Raw genomic sequence first — 12,932 nt, forward strand, 5'->3', positions numbered from 1 at the left:
CCAATCCCTTTTGTCCAACAAAACTCTTTCAAAAGCCTTCCAGAAACTTACCTGTCTTGGGACCCTGAGTGACAACTGGGAGTGGTCATCTACCTACAGTGATGATAAAGGAAGTTCAGTAAAGCGAAAGGAGTGCTGAACAGATCTGGGCTTCTTCTAGCCTCACCTGTGCCATCTCAATGATCCCAGGGGGCTGTACACATTAACTGAGATGATTTGACTTAGGGAATCTTAAGAGCAGGCAGAATATCGGAAATAACTAGGGCACTTTTTGAAAATGTGGATACATTTAGAATTCAACTGGTAAAGGCAGAGGTACTGCAGAAAGTCAGGGATCTATACTTAGCCATTCTAGGGGGTGAGAGTGCATCATTTGGTCTGGGCTGTGTACAGAAGCCACTAGATTAGGTGATTTCATAAAGACATTAATAATAGATCTTGTGTATCTCCTGTTTCAAAAAATACCCTATGAAAAAAGTTTAAATTTATCACACATTAAAACTATACACAAATTATATACATTATACTGACACAAGACAGAAAATGGGAGTCTAATAATGATTTAGCTCTCAATCATTGACTCCCTTCCATTAACATTTTACTGTCCTCAGAATATCACAAGGATCAGTAATACATAAAGCATCACTAGCAGAACAGAACAAAAATCAAGAGGAAGAAAAAAACGTTTAAGTTAAAAATGCCAAGTTTCTAAGACTACCATCGAAGATTATATCAACAGTGCAAAGGTCAGTAAACTTTTTCAGTAAAGGCTCACACAGTAGATATTTTCAGCTTTGTGGGCCATACAGACTCTGTGGCAACTACTGACATCTGTCAGTGTAGCCACAGAAGGGCATGCACACGTACCACTGAAATTTTATTTACAGAAAGAAGCACAGGCTGGATCTGGCTTACAGGCTGTAGTTTACCATATACTGATAAAGTGGAGAAAAGACTGTGACAAATTACCAACTTTACTTCAGTTGCTTTATAAAAAAATAAAAATCTTACATATCCAACTCTGGAAAATAAACTAAAATTAGAATTATACAGAGAGAAAAAAAAAAAAAACCACCAAAAATATGGTTAAAAGGGAATTTGCTGTTTTGTATTTAAGAAATTACTAAGAATTAAGAATTTTACTAAATTTAAGAATTTAACTAAATATTGAAGAATTTAACTAAATTTAACTGAATCCGGGGAAACCTACTTTAACTGGATAAGTGAGACCTGGCTGACAAGAACAGAGATCTTTAGTCAAATTAAAATTTTCTAAATTTTTCTGGAAAAGAATAAAACTGACAGCTCCACATGCTGTTACTATCACTGAAAATCAATATACTCCATAAAAAACCTTCAGAACAAAAACTGAAATGTTTTCAGTATGTGGAAGATGAGGTAACATTTTACCTTCATTAATATATTTCAGCCAAAAATATTTAAGTAACCTCTCCTATTTCCTCAAAGGAATTAAAAGTTTTAAAAGTCACAGGTAACTTTTGTCTCTCACACACTCTCACAGATAAATGCAACAAAAAAGCATGTTTCAGAAACGAAGCTTTCAACAAACAATCCTGAATTTAACTAATATATGCTGTCTTGTAAAAAAAAAAAAAGTTTCTGAGCATTTGACATATATCAATAATGGCTTAATAAAGATGAGGAAATACCTCCTTTTCACAAGTATAAAATGTGCTAATTGTTCAAATGAGTCTTCCTGAAAGAAAGTTGAAAAGGGCTTACAATGCTGATACCCTTCAGCTGCCGACAGCTGCAGGCTCACACATGCTGACTGGTAATAAGACATTATTTAGAAACACATCACATCTGAATATATACAATTCCTGTCAAGTCATGTAACCTCCAATCAGTTTAGTTTCTCCATATAGAAAATGGAATTGGAATACTTAGCGCTCATCTCTGAGGCATGTTTGATAACAAAGATAGTAATACAAGGCCTATAAAACAGAATTTCATTCTTCCTTACCTATTGAAACTAATTACTAGCTTTCAATTACGTAGGTCTGAACATAAGTTTGCAGTTGTCAAAGTTTAGAAGAGAATGAGGTATTACTCAATGAAAACAGAAAACAATTGTTTTCTCTTTTAAAGGATAATGAGTTCAAGATGAAACTGTCTTAGTCTTCCTTCCTTTAATTTTAAATATCTTCCCCTAGAAAGCCAACAAGAAGAGAAAAAATTTACGTCTACTGTTCTGGATATAACAATTTCTCAGGCCTAAAAAGACCTAAGAGAATCTGCTTGGAGGGAGCAAGCTGGTAGAAAGGTTCCTGAACAGCTTTTTGATCGACAGCAGAAAGAGGCAGGTGTATGTAGCCGTACTCTTCCTTCCTCAGTGTTGTAGGCAAAAAATATATGACACTGCAGCAGGAATTCTACAACCATGAGAGATGACTAGAATGAGGATGAACCCAACTCATTGTAGTTTACTAAAGAAGTAAACTACAAAGCCAGAAAGAACTTGGGTCTCTGACAGCATGCTGAGAGTTACACATCCCTATATATGTAAACTGTTGCTCACATATTACTACTTTCATCCAAACACATTCCTAATTTATGCCACTTATATACTCAGCCTATGTTGACAGAATGCTTTTAAAATTGTACTGTCCAAAACCTGGACAAAATTTAAACCCTACTTTAAGCCAAGACTTGGCAAACCAAAACCCCCAGGGCTAATTTAGTCTACCACAATATTTTTCTAAATAAAGTTTTACTAGAACACAGCCATTCCAATTCATTTACATATTGTCCATATCTGCTTTCCTATAATAAAGAAGAGCTAACTATTTGCCAGAGACCATCTGGCAAGTTTAAAATATTTACTGTCTAGTTCTGTAGTTTGCTGACCCCTGGTTTAAGTCACTCAACCTGTCATTTTTAGAAATAATTTACCCTTGTTTTACTAATATCCTTGAGTTTATTTTTTAAAATCTTAATTTGAAACCATACTTGTAACACACTTTTCAGAATTCAGAATCAGTCACGCTCAGTCTGACTCTTTGCAACCCCATGGACTGTAGCCAGTCAGGATATTCTGTCCATGGCATTTCCCAGGCAAGAATACTAGACTAGGTTGCCATTTCTAACTCCAGGGGACCTTTCCGACCCAGGGATTGAACCCATGTCTCTTGTGTCTCCTGTATTGGCAGGCAGATTCTTTACCACTGATATTAAAGATAAGAAGTGAACATGAAGTACAACTGCCTCTATGCCACCAACATGGAAAACACCTCCCACATCTTTTTTTTTTAATTTGCAATACAGAAAACTTCCTAAACAGAATTAATGATAATGAAGTAAGTCATAATTAACCACTTTAATTAATCCTCCAGAGCTTATCACAAAATAATAGAATAAAACAGGAATTCTTAATCAAGGGATAATCAGGGCTATTAATATTATAACTTAAATATACATACTCATAGTACTAAGAATTTCTTGAGATGGCATTTTATACATTGAAATAAAAGTAATTATGAATTCACTTATTTCAATTTATATAATTTTATTATTGATTAAAGTCAAATTTCATCATAGTTTTCATGTGTAAAAATAAATTAATTCACAGAGCTTTTCATTATAAACCTGAAAAAAAAAAAACTACAAAATTATTGGAGCTACAGATCCTTCAAAAAATAATTTTCAGTAATTTGTTTGGCATTATCTTCTACTGAGCAGTTTTTCACTCTTTCATGACATATATTGTAATAAGTTTAAATATTCTTCCACCTCCATAGTAAAAATTTTACACTGCTATATTTGATCCATGGTATAGGTAAACTGTGCCCTCTGAAAATATATACTGAAATCCCAGCCTCAGCCCTACCTAGGAATGTGACCTTATTTGGATATTATTCTCTGTAAATGTAATAAAATTAAGATACAGTCATTAGGCTAGGTCCTGAGCCAAGGTGATTGGTGCCTTCCTAAGAGGTAAATCTGTAGACAGACAGACAGACAGACACACACACACACACACACACACACACACATTAACAGTCTTCAGAGGCAGAGACTGAAGTTACATGGCCACAAGTCAAGGAGTGCCTGGGGCTACCAGAATCTGCAGGAGTCGAAAGCACCCTGCCCTAGAGGGTTGGAGGGAGCATGGCCCTCTGGACATCTTGATTTCAGACTCTAGGCTCCAGAAGTGTGAGAGAATCAACTTAAGGCAACATATGCTGCAATTTAAGCCATTCTGTTTGTGGTCGTTTATTACAGCAGCCCTAGGAAATTAATACAGTCACACATGTGATTACATGTGATCACATCACATGATCAGATGTTCAAAGTAACACATTTCAATAATAAATGTAGATTATCTTTGAGTTTAATCTCTTCCTCAGTGGTTCTACCAAATGAGACAGGCAGTCTCAATCTTTATGATTTAAATCTATAAATGGGCACCTTCTGCAATGACCGTAGGTGTAACCTGTTACAACTAATACATCTATCTATAAACAACTCATGCATAAATGAAAACTCCAACAAGAACTCATGCTCTAACAATAATGATCTTTAAGAGACAAAAGATTAATACTAAAAATGGGTTTAGAAAACTGAATACTCCTGAAGCACTTTATTTCAAAACAGTGAGACATGAGGACTAGTTTATGACCTAACCAATTAGTGCTGGATGCTAATCTGTTTAGATTCCCAGAAACTCCACTTCTATATTAAATCACCAAAAGAAAGAAATAAAGAAATGCTTCTTGGGCAAGATTTCCAAGCATTCTTCAGGCTATAGAATTATCACTGCAGCTTTTCTGTTTTATAAACAGACTTCAATTTAGTTTTGTAAAAAACTGCCAAAGGAGCACTCTTTAACTATCAATAAATAACAAATCTGCCACTTGAAACACATCATTCATCAACCTTCTTTGTGGGAGTATTGTTATCATGAAACTGAAAACAGGCATTCTTTCTTGAGTGCTTCTGGATTTTAATTATCAAATTTGAATGTCACCGGATATTTACTGAGAGGAAAACATCAATTTTAATAAGCTGCCTTAAGACTGAGCAACATAAAAGGTGTTCAACCGTAAAGCCAAGTTCTCTTGAGCCTTGTGAGTTGGCTTTACTGTCTTATGATACAATGGTTATTACTCAAAAATTGTAATAAACTGCAAGTAAAAACTCTCCAATTTTAAAATCAAAATATGTGTATATAATATATATATTGGCGTGGAAGGAATTTAAATAAATTGCAATGAAATGCTTAATATCTAATAAACCAGGTGTTATAGACTGAATGGTGTTAATAGAGGGCTGGGGAAAGAAAGTAAATAAATATCAAATAAATGGATTAAATGTAAACATTTTGGTTAAAATTTAAAAAGAGTGGGCACTGGATCCAGCTTTAAATTTGAGTATCTGGATAGCAAAATAAGTTGTATTATTTTGCATTCTGAAAATATATCCCAAAGAGGAAACTGCTAAATAAACCCCTTTCTCTTTTGACTTGTATGAAAATCAACAAATAAACTACTTTGTATCCAGTTAGCAAAAGCAGCATGGATGTAGTTGGTCATAAAGTCCTTAACAGTCAAAGATTCTGCAAGCTCTGACCTGCCCACTCTAACAGACTCCTTTTGTCTAACTTTGAAAGATTTATCTAAACAACTTTCTTGTGGCCTCTATATTCATAGCATATTAAAGAAAAAAGCCCCTTCATGTCCAAACTTTAGAAAAGTATATTCATGTCTCTCAGATCCTTGAAATATGAATGAAAGTGTTCTTATCAAGACTAAATAAACTATTCATTGATGATAAATTAATCTCAGGAAGATGCTCACTTTTTCTAGAGAAAATTCCACTTCCTACTTGGCAGACACATTTGGACTGATTACTATTTTCCTCTGTATCCAAATTATAGATCATCATTTTAAAATATCACAAATTAATCTTTCCCTTCCTCTACTCTTACACTGAAAAGGAAAACATGCCTAGAATGCAGACACATATAAAAAATTAAATAGCAATGGAGTATGTTTATATTAAAATATTTATGTTCAAAAATCTATCCACAACCTATTTTGACTTATTTAGAAATCATATTTTTCTACTTGCAGCTTGTCCCTTGTTCTCATGAAATGCAAAAGATTTGAAATTTTCACCGTTAGTTTAAAAAAAAAAATAAAATAGAAAGATTAGGTTAATATTTAAAATATAAAATTGTTTTCTTAAAAGAGTATAAACTATTCCTTCTCGTGCATCATTAAACAATAGATATTTCATGAAACAAATGGAATGCATTTAATACCGCACATTATTTACAGAAGACATAACTTTCCTAAGATTAACTCTCCTGCAAATGATTATTGTAATAACAAAAAATAGCATTTTTTTACTAGAAACTACTATTGGATTCGAAAAAATATTTAAGAGACTAATGGAGCAACAGGGACATTTAGTTTGAAACAAACCACAGCCTCATTTTTTGATGTTGAAATGTCTGAACCAACAAATACTGTGAATATCCAGAAAATAATAAAAGACTAGAAAACACATACTGCAATCAGAAAAGCAACCAAGCTCACAAAGAACATTGGAGGAGAAATGGCATCACACCACGAGATTCCTGCAGTCTTCCCTCACGTCCTTCTCACAGTGCACAGGGCTGCCCGGAAGAAAAGGTGGAACTTGATGAGAGATTATAAGCAAGGCCACTAACCTGTGAGGCCCAGCAATAATTAAAACTACTACACAGAACACAAAGGTCCGTATCTTTATATGGTGAGATGGAAAACCCATGAGGAATTTCAAAACTGCTAACATGTACTCACGTTTATACAAATTTAAACATTTCAGTTAATACAACACTAGTCTTTGGCCAAAGCAATGCTGTCATACAGCTGTAGGAGAAGGCAAGCAGGTTGGTTTGCAGCTTTGTATTTTGTTGTTGCCCTTATTGTTGCTGCTGTTGTTGTAGCTGATGTTGTTTTGATTCAACTTATCTTTAGTGTATCAGTTTCAAAATGTTCTTGGTACACTATTTCATGAATTACAACACAGGCATAAACATCAAGCATGGTGATTTGTGGTTCTTTAAGGAGAAAGGCACTTTATTAATGAAGCAGGCTATACATTTTTCTTTGCTCAGCCAAATGGTCAAGAGAGAAAAAGACTTTTGCCTGATGCTCCTGCACGAATTTTAAACAAAGGCTAGCATTTTCTAGAATTAATTTTTTAATGTCAAAATACATTTTAAAAAATCTTTTTTTGGAATGACTATTATTATACTAGCTATGCACACTATGATTTGTTTTCTACAACACATGTACATAAAGAATGGCCCAGGGGCTTTCACATGATATTAATAATAAGACAACATCTATGTATTACTCTTTGGCATGAATTTTTTTAGAGCCTTTATTTTCTTCTCAGATCGGCTATCAAACGCAGAGCTATTTTTCCATCTCAGTTGACTTCTGGTTTTGTTTCAGTGGTTACAAACCAGAGTGTAGGAGGGAAAAATGGGTTGTAGCACTCTGGTTCACTGAAGCAGTTCTCAAACATGGAAAATCTGATTATCATTATGCCATCACCTCTGGGTGTTCTACAAAAACAGTGCCCGACACCAGGGTGTGAAGAACAGGTGATTAATACATAACTTTTTATAAAAGAGAGAAAACTTTTTTCTTTTAAATGATCAATTGATGAAACTGCCAGGCACATCATTGAAGACAGGCATCTCCTGTCAATTTCACAGCTGTCACCTGTAGCTACCCTCTAACTACTTCACACCCACTTTGACTTTTGCCACTAAAACTTAAGAAACGTGTTATAAAGTTTCTCCTCTTCTCTGTGCTTGAAACTATAAATTGTCCCTTCTCTACATGACTCCTAACTCCTACGCCACACTTGCAAACGCTATGTGTGCCAGAGACCAGTGAAGTATTCTTACCAGAAATACCAGTTAAGAATGGTGTAGACATTGCTCAGAAAGCACCAACTCAGTGTGAGGTTCAAACGTTTGGGGAGGGGGGATATGGGGAAAAAGTGATTCTGGAGCAGAAAGAGGTTTACTATAAAACTCAAGTGAGGCATACAGGCTGCTTCTACCAGAAAGCATTATTCCACCCACTCTCAAAGCAAGAGGCTTGGACTATGTGCTCTTAATATCTATTTCCATGGCAAATAAATGTATTTAATTTCTACTTCTCACCCTCTACACAGGGAATACACTGCATGCCCTTTGCTATATCTATTCATTTTTATATTATCATATTTATCACATTTATGTGAAACTGTCTTAAAAATTCAGGCTGCTCATATTTAAGCAATCAATTAAAGCACAGCTGGTTCAAAACTGATGATTGATTTTTTCCCCACTAATCCCTACATTTAAAAGAAATCCACAAAGAAGTTTATTTTTGATACAACAGGAACATTAAAATAAAATTTTGATTCATGTATTCATTCAGGACAATTTTCTTCAGTAAAGTACAGAATCTTTCAGGGAAATGCTGGTTTAGTCAATGAACTCCAAATTACTATTTCTACTATAACTGTCCTTCATTTTTAGCTTAAAAATACTGATGTCCCTAGCAACATTATTTACAAAATTAAAAAAATATATATATTGTTCAGAGAATTTATAATATTCCCAATAATTAATGTATCATACATGTTAGGTAAGAGTCATAATACTAAACAGAATACTAAAATGCCTAACAACCATGAGAAGATTCTAAGTTTCTTTCAAATTCTATAGAGTAAGATGTCCCAGAGCTCCAAGTACAATGGCATGCTTAAGCCTCAGTTAACATTTGAAAAACTTAAGGGAATTCAGAATGAATTATTTAAAAATATATTACCACTAAAAGAAACACAAATAGTAAATCTGCATCTTGTTACAGTGTACCAAGGACAGTACATCATTATGAATTATGATCAGACATTTATCAAATGCAAGCTCTGCATAAACAGTGGCCATTGAACATTATCAGAAAATGGAACATGGATGAAAGAAAAACCCAATTAGAAATATGCTACACCAGCACAGAAGCTAGTAAGCATAGGGTTGAATTTCAAAGTGACAAAATTTACTTGGATACTTAAAACACAGAATTTACAGTTGCCTCAATATGATCACTTAACATTACGCAATCTGTCGTCATCTATGGAAATGTATACACGATCAATCAAAATGTATAGAATTTCACCATGATATGTTCACACATAAAAAGCAAAAAAAAAAATCAAAACTTATGTATGAAATGGTAATTATAAGACATCTCCTGAGCTAAAAAATATTTCAAGTTTCTAAAAATGATATAAAGTGAAATAAATCTAACCCCATTAAATATTACTACATCCAATTAAAACACTGTATCCACTTGAATTCCTAGATCCTAGAAGTTATACACTTTCTCACTGACCTGATAACCTAAAAAGTAAAATTTCATGGACTGCACTGCTAGGTTAAGAATTTCAGGGCTACCAAATCTGATTAAGATGAAGAAAGATATTTCTAAAACAACTTAGTTTTATTAGATCAATGGCAAAACTACAAGGTAAAAATACAGTTTTAAACACAAACATGTGCCTTTCCATAACACTGGACCATTCTTGGAAAGTCTGTAAGAAACCAACACTATGATAGTTCTCTTTCTTATTTCCAGAACCCTGTGGCAATTCAAATTCCCATTAATAGGCCTGGAGAGTCTCAGAGCTTGAAGCTAAAAAGGCAACTAACTAACTGGAAGATTCACCACCCTCAAGATGTGTAAACTGTGGTCCAATAATATTAAGTGATGAGCCCACAGTTACATAATTGGTTAGACTCCTATGATTATGTTAGGATTCATCACTAATTTAGAGAGCAAATTATAAATAAGTAAACATTCATGCCATTTTACCTTTGGCAGAGGGTTTTCCTACATTTAAATTTGATGGTTTTATTCATTCTGGGTATTTGTTTGGCTGATAACTGAATTTTCTGTTATACAATCTTATATTTCATTAGACTAAAGGAGGCAACTGTTTCTGACCTGTAATAGAGATTTCTTAGAAGTTTTTCCAATATCTAAGGAAACTAAAATCCAAAGACATTCAGAGTCTTAACATAAAATTCACCTCAACTACATTAAGACATTATATACTTTAAGTAATATTTGTTTTGCAGTCCGGAAATATAAATAGACGATCACTATCTAGATGTATTCTAGATATAAATGTCCCAGAAACGGAAAACGCTATTATTTTTTCTATTCAGCTAAAGACAGATCATGAAATTTAATGTTGAAATAGCCAAACAACAAACTTTAATGAAGAATCTCCAAGTCAAAAATTCTGGCTATGAAATGAGGATTCAGTTGATGTTATTCCAGGCATCAACACTCCAGCTTCTCGCTTAACAAAGAACAGGAATTGAAGTTACATCTGCCACTCATATCTAGCACACCCACAAATCCAATCAAGACTCTGTCCCAAAGACACTGTCCAATACCAAATGCTGGCTGAGTGGAGCAACAGAAACTCTTCACTGCCAGTGGGAACGTAAACTGTACAGCCACTCTGCAAAACAATTTGGAAACTTCTTACAAAACTTCACATAGGCTTATCATAATATCAAGTAATTACACTCCTAAGTATTTGCTCAAATGAGCTGAAATTGAAATTTATGTCCACACAAAATCCTACACAGCAGTATTTATAGCCGCTTTATACATAACTGCCAAAACTTGGAAGCAACCAAGATCTCCTTTAATAGATGAGTGGATTAAACAAATTGTACTACATCCACATAATGGAATATCACTCAGTAATAAAAAGAAATCAACTATCAAGCTATGAAAAGACACTGGGTAACCTTAAATACACCCTGTTAAGTAAAAGAAGCCAGTCTAAAAATGTTACATATTACATGATTTCAACTATATGCCATTCTGAAGAAAGCAAAACAATAGAGACTAAAAAGATGACAACTGCCAGGGCTTCAAGAGGTGTGGTGAAGGCAGGCGGGTAAGGAAACAATGAGCAGGTCAGGCACGGGGCATTTTTAGAGCAGTGAAACTATTCTCCATGATACTATAGAGATGGATACATGACCTTATTATACATTTGTGGAAATTCATAGAGCCATGCAACACAAGGAGTGAACCCTAAAAGACACTATGAACTTTAGTTAATAATACTGTATCAATAATCAGTTCATCAGTATAACAAAAGTACCATTCTTGGCAAGCTGTTAAGAAGAAACTGGCACTTAGAGGAAGGAGGTAAACAGAACTCTACTTTCTGAACAACTTCTCTGCAAACTAAAACTTCTCTGAAAAATAATGCCTATTCAGAAAAATAAGAACACCGTCTCATGAACTAGCTACTGACACAGATAATTTTGTGCACACCTTGTGTGAAACTACAAGGCTTAAATAATGTGAAAAGCAAATACCCAAATGCAATATTTCCCTTCAAACACACACATGGTGACATTTATCCTAACCATGAAACAAAAAGCAACATCGACTAACACTAAGAAAAATAAAATCTGAAATATTCTTACCTGTCCTGCGACTGCTCTTCATACATCCTCTCCTTGCCTTCTTTAAAGAGCCTTATTGCCCTTTTTGACTTTTTCATTAGACTATCAATGTAGATTTTAAAATATTCATTCTCACTGAGTTGGGCAAGTTTCTGGTTGTCATCATATTTACTCAATATAAGTCTCAAATGCTGATATGTATCAGGTAAAATATCAAGTATATATGGTGGGCTATTTTTCAACTGAAGTTTGGGGTTTTGGCACAGTCTGACCTAAAAGAAACAAGGACAGAAATAAAACATTTTCATGTGAACTGCAACACTTTCTTCCACAGAAAAACTGAAAAATTATCAAACTATGTACTATTTCTTTGCTTTCCATACAACAAATTTTGACTTTAAAACTATAATCACCAATCTACAAAGAATTAAATTCCCATCTGTTCTCAGACAATTAAATCCTATTTTCCTTTGCTCTCATTCAGTTTCTCTGTCAGACCTTTACTTTCAACCCCAAAGTTTTCATCCTCTCTCCAATATCCCATTGTTCACAGCTTAACAGAACACCAACGTGCTAGTTATTGTACATCACTAACAGTCTCTTTTTTAAACAAAAATGAGGGAACAGGCCTCATCTGCTAGCCTATCTTAATGTCTCACATTCAGATATTATTTTCCCAACTAAAGTGATTTGATTGATTTTATGTTTTGGTATACTTTTCCTAAACACTGAGGAGACTAAAACAGGTACGATTTTAATAACCAGATTATTAAGTAGTAAATGGGTGTCAGGTCAGAACAAGTCTTTTCCACCTCTTTACATTACATCCCAGGCTTAGAAACACCTGCTACATAACGGTTCAGTCATTCCATCAGGTGTCACCCAACCACTGGGGCATTCACGGCTGTGTGCATAACTGAAAATACTTTCTGTTAGAAAAAAAAAAAAGGCTGTAATTCTACTACTACATTCGCTGGTACACGTTCATGTGATTTAGTCAAGAGTAAGTTAACCCATCTCATTCTTACCCCTCCAACCTCAGTATAAAGAGCCATCCAATTAAACATTTAAATGTAATCACTGGGAATTGCACGAGTGTATACATAAAGATGCCCACTTTAACAAAAGGCAAAACGTACACCTAAAGGCAGATTTACTGAGAAGCTCGTGAACCATAAGCTTGATGGTCCCTCAGATACTTGGCCCCCTTCTAAAGCTTTCATCATAAATCTTTCTGCAAAGTTTTCAAGAGCAAGGTATTTTAAACACAACTGGCTAAGATTTCTGTCTTTTTCCCAGTGTGACATCCCTTCTGTCAAACTGAGCCTTCTATTGGGTGGCACTGAAGTGGTGGGGGACATGTCTGGAGTCTGGCTAATGCAAATTTGGGTTGAAGATGCATTTAGCTTGATTTTAATGG

General features: G+C 34.4%; 1 protein-coding gene across 14 annotated transcripts in view; it reads right to left on the bottom strand.

Annotated features, from left to right (window-relative positions):
- CBLB (Cbl proto-oncogene B) overlaps nt 1-12,932 on the bottom strand; it is a 224,662-nt gene that overhangs the window by 197,807 nt on the left and 13,923 nt on the right. For 13 of the 14 annotated variants that reach the window (XM_044941414.2, XM_044941433.2, XM_025283292.3 and 10 more), the window contains one exon: nt 11,534-11,784. The exons of the other annotated variant lie outside the window; for it this stretch is intronic. In XM_044941414.2, coding sequence (XP_044797349.1) covers nt 11,534-11,784 — 251 coding nt within the window. The remainder of the gene's footprint in view (nt 1-11,533; nt 11,785-12,932) is intronic. 14 annotated transcript variants of the gene reach the window in all.

This window comes from Bubalus bubalis, chromosome 1 (assembly GCF_019923935.1).
Source record: "Bubalus bubalis isolate 160015118507 breed Murrah chromosome 1, NDDB_SH_1, whole genome shotgun sequence".
Lineage (NCBI taxonomy): Eukaryota > Metazoa > Chordata > Mammalia > Artiodactyla > Bovidae > Bubalus > Bubalus bubalis.